The following is a 9,772-nucleotide window of genomic DNA, read 5'->3' as shown; positions in this document are numbered from 1 at the left end:
TACTGTGAGAATGAAGGGAAAGATTTTGCAAGAGCTGCTCCAGAAGTAATGCCTCCTATTTTACTGTGTTGTCTCACTATGTTAGAGGCAGATGGTGGTGGTATGGCAGAAAAGGTTGAACCTTCCTACCAACAACCCATTACGTTTTGTTGCTGTGTGATAGGGGGTAGCAGAGAGGCAGTCTAAGTGGTGTCTGACACAGAAGTGCATATGAAGCAAAGATGTAGAAATGAATTCCTCTGCGCAGAAACAATTGCACTGATATTCGTCAAATTCATCAATGTTTGTTGAATAATTATGGAAACCAAACAGTGGATGCAAGCACAGTGAGATGACAAAGCATGCATTTCATCAGTGGTGACAGTGACAGTCACCACCACTGGTGCAGATTTTTACCAGCAAGACATGCAGGCTCTTGTTCATCACTAGCAGAAATGCAAAGCTAATGGTGGTGGCTACTGTGAAAAACAGTGTTTTGTAGATGAGAATTTGCTCTATCAAACAATTTTATTATGGTCTTTGTTTCTGTTGTATTTTTCATGGAAATAAACAGGATGCATAATTTTTTAAGTGACCTGCATATATGTTACACTCTGGGAAAGGTCTTACTAACTGCCTCTTAGTAAATTGTTGAAATTCCAGTGCTGGCTTCTATTGCTCAGTTCTGTGGGGTTTTACAAGCATTATAAACTACAAGCCTTAGCTCAACAAGCCAACTAACTTGGCACAAATATTAATGCAAAAGCAGGGACCCCTAAAAAGTAGGAGAGAAAGACAATCTATATATCATAACAAAGATACCAGGAACAATTTTTGATGCACTGGCAGAGCTCTGCAATGCTGTTGAATCTGTAGCATGCTGGAGTGTGTATGAACAGTTGGAGGAGACAACTACTGTGGCAAATGCAATCCATGCTGTGGAATGAATAAAGAAGGTTAGACATCATAGACTTCTTCCATGGCATGATTGATTTCTCCATGAAGTTGGTGGAAAGTATTGCGTCTCAGGATCTCCCAGCCACTCTGAGAATTAGTCCTAGATGTGCCTCGTGACAATGATGGAATGGACATGTCCTTCTTGTACAGGATGTTCCTATCAACTTCCAGCTTTTCCAGACTTTTATCACAGTTATCCCTATCATGACCCTTAAATGCTTCTGTGAATCGCATCATCTTGTGTTTGTTGGGATCAATTCTGTCTTCTATTCTGTGAGAGGATTTAAAAAAAAAAAAAAAAAAAAAAAAAACACTAAATGAAAGAGAATTTTGCCAGTTTAATCAAGAAAATAAATGAATAGACCACTCCCAAATACATGCTTAAAGACTCAGTCATTCCAGAAACACCTATGCAGAAACAGGAAACTGGTTAATAATTCTTTTGGTTTTCTTCCACCTCTAACATATGATCTCATAAAAGTAGCCTTACCAACTCAGCAGCTAGCACAATTATCTCCTTTCTAGGCTTTCATTCCTGATACTGACTTCAGCCCTTAGTTTTTTCTCCCTGGCCATGATTTGCCTTTTCTGATTTGTCAGCTGTAAATGACTGGCAATTCCACACCATTGAACTCCAGCTCCAGATCCTTTTTATATCCACATATACTCATCTATTTCCTTCCTTGCTGTCTCTCCTCCTTAAATACTCCATAGTTGCAAGTGTCAGGATGTGTCATTTATCTTTTGCTGAACTTTGATTTACCTTGTCCACTTTCATCAACCCTTCTCTGCTTCACTTAAGAAATGACTTTGGAAATATCGTCCCATACTATATATGACAAACATACATGTAATCTGAAAGAACTTCTCACATGCTCCCAAAGTAATGCCTCCCATTTGTTTCAATGGAAACAGCAACAAAGAGCACAACAACACTATTTGGTACAACAAATTCTAGCTATAAAACACTATTTTTCAAAATAGCCACCACTATTGGCAATTTTCACCAGTGATGAACAAAAGTCTGCATGCTGTGCTCATAAAAATCTACACCAGCAGAGATGACTCACTGTTTCACAGCGTCTACAATGGTGTAATTGCTGAAATGTGCCATCCACCATCTCACTGTTCTTACATCCACTGCTAAGTCTCAATAAGTGTTCAGCAAGTATCAGTGAATGTCAGTATGTGCAATTATTTCCACGTGGAGGAGTTCAATGGCACACCTCTGCTTCCTATGCACTTCCATGTCAGATGTCATTTTGCCAGACTGCCTCTCTGCCGTCTGTCACACAGCAACAAAATGTTAACAGAATATTAGTGGGAACCAACATTTGTTTCTGACACTGTAAGAGAACATTAAAAAAAAAAAAAAAAAAAAGGAGGCATTATTTTCGGAGCTTTTCCTTTGTATCCAATGAAGAATTTCTGCTGGGATACTGCTTTTGCAAAGTTACATTTTACACGTTGGTCTGAAATCCTTGTTCCTTGATAACACTTTAGATCTGTTTGTTCTCACTGGTAAACATGAAAATCTGCAAGGCTCACTTCTCCCTAAAACCAAGCAGAGTCCTGTTTCATACAGCCACCACCATCCCTTCTGGTTTTATCAGCAAAAAATAAAGCAGTGAGAAAGAGCATATGCCCAAATATGGTTTATACTTTTCTCACACCGGTAGAAATGCTGATTAATTTTAGGAATATTTTGTTATTGAGACTACAGACAGTTTGTTATTTCAGGGCTTAAAAGGAAATCTCAGACCCGAGAATTTGTCACTAGAAACAATCCTTGCATATTATAAAATATAGTTATTATATTTACACCAAAAAGAAATTATCTTTAATTATTCCTGTCTTATTTTGAATCATCTGAAGCACAGTTCATTACTGCTGAACATCTCACTGATTGCTTTTGCCTCTGCTCTTTCAAGCATCAAGTGCTCAGTCAACTAAGCACAGCAGTGAAGTTTTATCATCATTACAAGGTATCTGAAAAAAATATAACTATGCTTTATAACCATGCAATTTCTAGGATGTTTCTTCTGGAAATAATGGAAAAGAAAGCATCAACTGATGAGAAGAATTCAATAGCAGAACTTTCTGAGCAGAACAGTGTTTGTCACTCATAAACATAAAGCAAACTAGGATCTTTATTCTAGAAGGGACCACAAACTCTCCTCTCTAGGCCATTAGAATGACTCTGACCCATGCATTTGGAAGTCTCTTCTGGGATCTTTATGTGCACTGGCAGAGAACTCACCTGAGATACCATCGGTCCCCCAGCCCGTACTCCCGCCCACAGATCCCAGAGCGAGGCCAGAGACACCGTGGCAGTTTTCGTTCCAGCATGACAGTGGTAGCAACAATCTTTACCATTAAAACAAAAATAAGTAAATAAATAAGACAAAGGACTGGGTTGAGTTAGGAAAAAAAAAATAAATCACTCTCTTTTCAAAATTACCAGTCTCACAAGCATTCAACAGCTCCATACATAATGAAAGAAAAACACGGAGCCAATATTCTTTGTTACAGAGCAAGTCACAATTTTAATTCTAACTGTGCTGTGATTGCCAATGGTGCTCTTCAAAAAAAATGTTAAACTTGTTTCCTTCTATACCTGATGAACACGACTAGAATAATTAATTTATAAGATAAATAAGAGGACAACATTTACATCAGCGTTAACAATTTTCAGAACTTAACTACCCTGGCCACACAACAACAGTTAACTGAATTTCTATTTTATCTCAGGAAAAATACTAGGAAGTGGGTTTCCTGTTGAGCAGTTCTGTAAGCGATCTGTATGAATACATCAAAAGGCCAGAGTCTTTTCAGGAAGTGAGTCAGGCCAACTTCTCTTAATGGATCCAAAAACATTACCCACCAACTTCTAACCATTAGCTTTCATTGTATCTTCCTCCCAGACAATCTCTGTAATTATTATTTAACTCTCAATTACACAAGAATGTGATTTTTAATAAAGAGGCAACTTTAATTCTATTTAAAAAGAAATTCCACTCTTAGTGAAGAAACTTAGTGAAGGGGGACACAGTATGGACAAGAAAGGTTGAATGGGCTTTTCCCTCTGCTGTTCAAAATAGGGTAATATTGTTGGTATACAGGGTAATATATTGGTAGAGTAAAATTACTATACCAAAGATATAAGGGAAGGTAGTTTCACATGGGAAGATCTACAGAAATATAGTCTATAGAAAATCATACTGATAAAACAACACTTGGAAGCTGATGCACAGAATCAGTAAAGCAGAATTAAAGGGCTTATTGAACCATGAGAAGCCCATGAGCAAAGTGAGGGTCTGGGAAAGACTTTATAGTGCAGAGAAAGTAAAATAAGTAACTGAATTGAGTAACATATTTTTCCTGGACAAATTGTCCTTACTTTTATTCAAAGAGAACACCCTACTCAGATTACCTGGGCTCTCCAGAGTTCATCTCGTTCATGAGCCACTCTCCAGTGGGTGTCACCCATCATGGCAATTAGCAAATTGAGCATAAGGAGGGTGGCAATGATGGCAAAGGCAAAGTATACCACACTGTACATAAAAGGCAGGTCTACATCATAGTTTGCAGGGCCATCAATGATAGTGAGAAACAGCTCAAAGGTGGTGAACAAGGACATGGGATAGTTGTAGAACTGCCCGAGGTTTTCAGGGTTCTCTGTCTGGAAGATGATGTAAAAAGCTAAAGGAGAACAATGGGGAAAAATAAAAGATATAGTTTAAAAATGGGAATCATAATCCAAGAGCAACAACAGAGTCTTATTAAGTGAAGCTGACAATACAAGCTAGTCTGGGAAGGAATTACATGTAGGAAGTCTGCTCCTAAAGTAATGCTTCCCATTTTATTATGTTGGTCCACAATGTCAGAAGCAGCACCATGCTGGTGGTACGGTGGCAGATGCTTAACCTTCCCAACAATGTTCCACCACAAAGGCAGTCTGACAAAGTGGCACCTGACAAAGAATATATGAATATGAAAGAATATGAATCAAAGGTGTGTCACTGAATTCCTCCATTTAGAAAAAATGGTGCCTATTAACTGTCATCAAAATTGTCTACAAATGGAAATTTTTTCTTATTCGTGGAAAGAATAAAGCTAAATGTGTCACTTTTCACATACAAACACCATAAATACAATATGCTTTTAAATTTTGACTTAGATATACGTAGATTTATCTGGATTGTCCTAATTTCAATTACCCTGGAAAGAGCAAGAGTTGAAAACCAAGCTAATAAGAACATAAATCAGTCCAAAGAAAGAGTCTATATTCAAAGAAATAGAAAATGCACAATATCACTACTTTTGCCAACTTTTATTCAGAGTATGACATGAGAGTAATCTGAAACCCAAAGCACTTAATTCATATCAAAGGAGTTGGCAAAGTAATGTAACACCATTTTCCTTTTCTAGACTTACCTGATGCAAAGCCTAGTATCACCACAGCCATGAGCCAGCAAAAGCGCATAAGATCTCCAAATATCATCTGCAGAGCAAAGACAGAGCCACCATAAGACCCAACTGTATCACCAAGCCACCATGCAACCCTTGTAAATCATTTCCAGATTCTAACATCAAAAGTGGATGAGAGGAAGCTTCTGCATGAAAGAGAGAATATGAAAGTCCCAAACCCTTCATTCAGACAGGAACTTGTCCATTTGCCACTAATGCAAGTCCAGAGGGAGAAAAAGTATTCTTTCAATTCTCCCTGTGTGCAAAGAGGTGTCACAACATGTGCAACGATCCCTTTTTTTTTTTTTTTCTTATACCTTCTGGATCATGATGGTGAAGGGCCCAAGCATCTGGAAGCCTCGTGCAAAGTACATGACATTGCACCATCCTAGTACCAGGGCAAAGGACATGGGCACCACCTCACCAGTAGTGCTGGTAAGACGCATCACCATGGTTACCAGAATCATGCAAGCATATGTGATACTGCAAAGGAAGAAGAGACAGTAAAAAAACGTTCAGTAAAGAGATCTTACCCTTACTTTTTCTTTTCTTGACAAAAATTTCAAGACAGGCACATACAGCCACCAGCTCATAGGCAGAGACCAATCAGCATGCTCAGTTCTAGCTGTCCATTCGCCTGGCTTCTTATACACCACTTGGGCCAACAAGAGAAAGAAATCAACAATAGGAATGCTCTAAGGCAGGCATGTCCAGCTCGCAGCCCATGGGCCGGATAGAGCCCAAGACAGCTAGTAATTCGACCCCACAAGATCGTAAACTTTTAACATTATGATTTGATTTTTAGTACTATTTGTCATCAGTTGATTACAAATAGTTTGAGGGCAGATTGTCTAGGCTACAACAGTACATTGTGGAGGGGAGGGAACAGTGCAGTGCCAACTCTGCCACTTGCACCCACTCAGACACATTAAACCTGCGTGTGTTGCACGTTACACGTACTTGTGCCAGTTGATGAGAAAACACAGTGATTACTGATAATAACATTTCAACTCACCTACAGTGTACGTGAGGACTTGTGCTTTTTGTTATTAAGTAGGCATGTAAGTTTTCTTATTTAATTATTAAACTCCAACTTGTGTTATTTCTTATTATAATTTAATAAGTGAACAAATTCACTGTGAAGGAAACACCCAGAATGCTCATGTAGTGCTGAGAACTTTTTTTTTTTTTTTTAATTTTGACTATTTCAAAAAGTTCACAAAAGTATAAAATAATTTACAATACATTTTTAACTAGTTTTGCGGTGTGCACTTGATAAGTGTTTCTGCTATCCTGTTTCTATTTTGTTACTTATATACATTAACTCTGTTATATATTTTGTACGTGGCCCAAGACAATTCTTTACTCAGTGTGGCCAAGGCAAGCCACGGTTGGACAACTGTGCTCTAAGGGAACAGAGGAGGTGACTCATCTAGAAAAACACAGGGTTGGATGGGAGGGGGAAGTTGCAGGAGGAAATGAGAGATCATGTATTTATTAAACTTAAAAAGTGGTGTACTTACACAATTATGTGGAAAGGTCCTCCCAGGATGGTTTGTCCAAAGTATTTCGCTGCTCCAACTCTAAGGATATCTGGGATCTAAGAATGATATCCTATTGACTTCAGGATTCCATTATTAAACTTAAGGTAACCACTAATATCAACAGAGTCTTGGGGTCAATTGTATCTGCTCTGTGTGCTGCTTCACAGTTTGATTATAATTTTACTTTAAAAACAGAATGAATGAAGCAGGCAGATTGAGAAATTTTGATATGAGGCAGAGATTCTGCAACACAGAGCTATGATCCTGCAGTTAGTGTACAATACTTTGAAGAGACTAGACAAATAGCTGAGAAAAGACAAAAAAGAACTCAGAGGGGCTTGTTATGTCATCCTCTTTGCTAGCTGTAGCAGAGCCCCAGAGTCCTGACCAAAAATAGAATAGGATGAAACACCTGTTCTTGTGAAACATATATGAGGAGAGATAAATCTCTTTCTTTTTTCTCTCTCTCTCTCTTTTTTTTTTTTAATGGGGTTTGAAAACTCAATCTTACTACAGTCATTAGCTTTGGAACCAGCATTTGAGTTTTCTCTATATAAAAATTTTGATCTTCGACTTCATGGTACAATGATACCGTATGTGTGTACATGTTTAGTTTAAAAAACTTCAGCTCTGATCTAATTTTAAAATTAAAATTCTAAAATTCACGATCAGGAAATCACCTAGACGCATCTACTGCAGAATTTTGGTTGTGAACACTCCTTTTATAGGCCCACATTGTTGCTGCTCTCCAATTAAACATAAACTTTCCTGTATAAGCACAGGATTCATTTTACCCATCTCCCACATCAGTATAGAAAGTCTCTTATAATCTCATGTAATAGTTGGGTTCAATTGGAACCACAGATGATGCTAATGTGAAATCTAGCACTACCCTACAGATAGTATTTGATAATGATCAGTCCATCTAATTGATTCTTCAGTACCTAGAGTTTTACTAGTAAGCTGTCAAAGCATTTGTTTCATCCAATAAATACTGTTGATAATGTCAACTGCAACAGATGTATACTGAAACATTTAGACTCAGCAGATAACCCTTACTGAGTTATAAGCACAAACTCATTTTTATGCACAAAATAAAATCATGTCTTGATTCAGTTCAAAACTCAATAGCTCACTGTTTCTCTTACCTCAAGGATCAAAATTACTACAGCTCCAATAACTGTGATCAGTTCTCCCACCAGCCTCAACTCATCCTCATATGTTACATAAGATTCCTGAAAGGAGAAAAAGGAATGAAAAGAAATTAAAACAGAGAATGGGGGAAAAGAAGGCCCACTGTTACTGTAGCAAACAGGGCTAGACGTGACAAGGCCACAGGAACTATCCCAGCCCAAACAACAGAGAACAGATCATGCTTAGTGTTCCTCACTTGGTGAAGGTCAGCTGATGGGGAAAGGATGACAGCTGTGAAAACTGGAGAATAGGAGACACTTGGACTTTCCAGATAAGTAGGTGAGATAGAAATGGCCCAGTGCTGCCTGTGAAACTCTCATTCCTACTGACACAGTACCTGCAGCATTTTCTGGACATAGACTGTATTGTCTCTACTGCTTGTCTTATTGCCTGTTCGAGGTTTCAGTGGCCGGTAGACACAGCACATAGTGAAGCAGACCATGTAGAGTACATAGAATAAAGCCAGGAAGCAGAAATAGGGACGTCCATACATATTCCACTTCAGGCTCACCAGCTCCTTCACAGGTGTTAAATCTAAGATCTGGCGTGCCTGAGAAAGATAGAGAGAAGGAATTATTTACTGTGAGGGAATTTGTTTATAAGCATCATTGACACTGTTTCCCTGGAAAATGTTAACAAACTGCTCTCACATTATTCAGCATTAGGAGGCCAATTTGGTTTTGAAAAATTAGAACGATCAAGTGATTTTGGGTTTGCTCAGTTTGCTAGTAGGGCCTTGGAAAAAGAAAACGTACATAGAGAACAGCTTTTGTGTACCAGTGGCATACACTGGAAAAGTATAGTAGACACCGTTGAAGACATGTTTTCTGTCCCTATAGCCTGGATCCATATGAATATTTGATAAGTGATTGTTGTGGATGCGCCATGTTTTGGAGGCATTCCAAGCCAGGTTGGCTGAGATCCTTGGTAGCCACAACAGGGAGCTTGGAACTAGATTGTCTTTAACATACTCTCAACCTAAGCCATTCTATAACTGTGATACAGGGTAATGTGAGAAGTAGAAATTGATTTAGTACAAGAATTGCTCAGGAACAGCGGGAAATTTGTGTTATTAACATTATTATACTAAATCCAAAACAGCAGCAATACTAGTTTGTCATGGTTCAGCCTAGTTAAGTGACCATGAATTCTGTGACCATGAAGGGCGAAAGGACCAGCTAGATTGGACAGGACCATCTTGATTATTAGATCATCAAGTACTGACCAAGCAGGTGGCTTCTGCCAAATGCTTCTCCTAGTGCCTAAATGTCCCACCACCCGTTGCCTTCAACATAGTTTTAACAGCCCATTTTATCGTTTGAGTTTACCAGAAGCTGACGCATGGCAGGGAATATGATAAATCCATTCGGTGCCATGATCTTATGGGCTCAAGTGCACTCTCAGCAAGTTTGACAATGACACTAAGCTGAGTGGTGTGGTTGACACATTAGGAGAAAGTGACACCATCCAGAGGGACCTCAACAAATTCAAAAGACGGGCCCAGTGAATCTAAGGGAGCTGGGCTTGTTGAGCCTGGAGAAGAGAAGGCTGCAAGGACACCTCATTGCAGCCTTCCAGTATTTAAAAGGGGATTATAAACAGCAGGAGAATCAACTTTTTACAAGGGT

At 38.7% G+C, this 9,772-nt stretch overlaps 1 protein-coding gene across 1 annotated transcript in view; it reads right to left on the bottom strand.

Annotated features, from left to right (window-relative positions):
- Positions 1-497: 497 nt before the first annotated feature.
- Positions 498-9,772, bottom strand: part of TRPV6 (transient receptor potential cation channel subfamily V member 6) — a 30,942-nt gene continuing 21,667 nt past the window's right edge. Inside the window, exons 3-10 of the mRNA XM_042809615.1 lie at positions 8,482-8,694; positions 8,099-8,185; positions 6,930-7,006; positions 5,724-5,889; positions 5,374-5,440; positions 4,370-4,638; positions 3,197-3,303; positions 498-1,207 (exon numbers count right to left, since the gene is read on the bottom strand). Coding sequence (XP_042665549.1) covers positions 937-1,207; positions 3,197-3,303; positions 4,370-4,638; positions 5,374-5,440; positions 5,724-5,889; positions 6,930-7,006; positions 8,099-8,185; positions 8,482-8,694 — 1,257 coding nt within the window. The 3' untranslated portion in view covers positions 498-936. The remainder of the gene's footprint in view (positions 1,208-3,196; positions 3,304-4,369; positions 4,639-5,373; positions 5,441-5,723; positions 5,890-6,929; positions 7,007-8,098; positions 8,186-8,481; positions 8,695-9,772) is intronic.

The sequence above is a fragment of the Centrocercus urophasianus genome, unplaced genomic scaffold (assembly GCF_019232065.1).
Source record: "Centrocercus urophasianus isolate 14NV4802_14NV808 unplaced genomic scaffold, USGS_Curo_1.0 seq_12, whole genome shotgun sequence".
NCBI lineage: Eukaryota > Metazoa > Chordata > Aves > Galliformes > Phasianidae > Centrocercus > Centrocercus urophasianus.
This window is presented reverse-complemented; position numbering and strand designations above follow the sequence as displayed.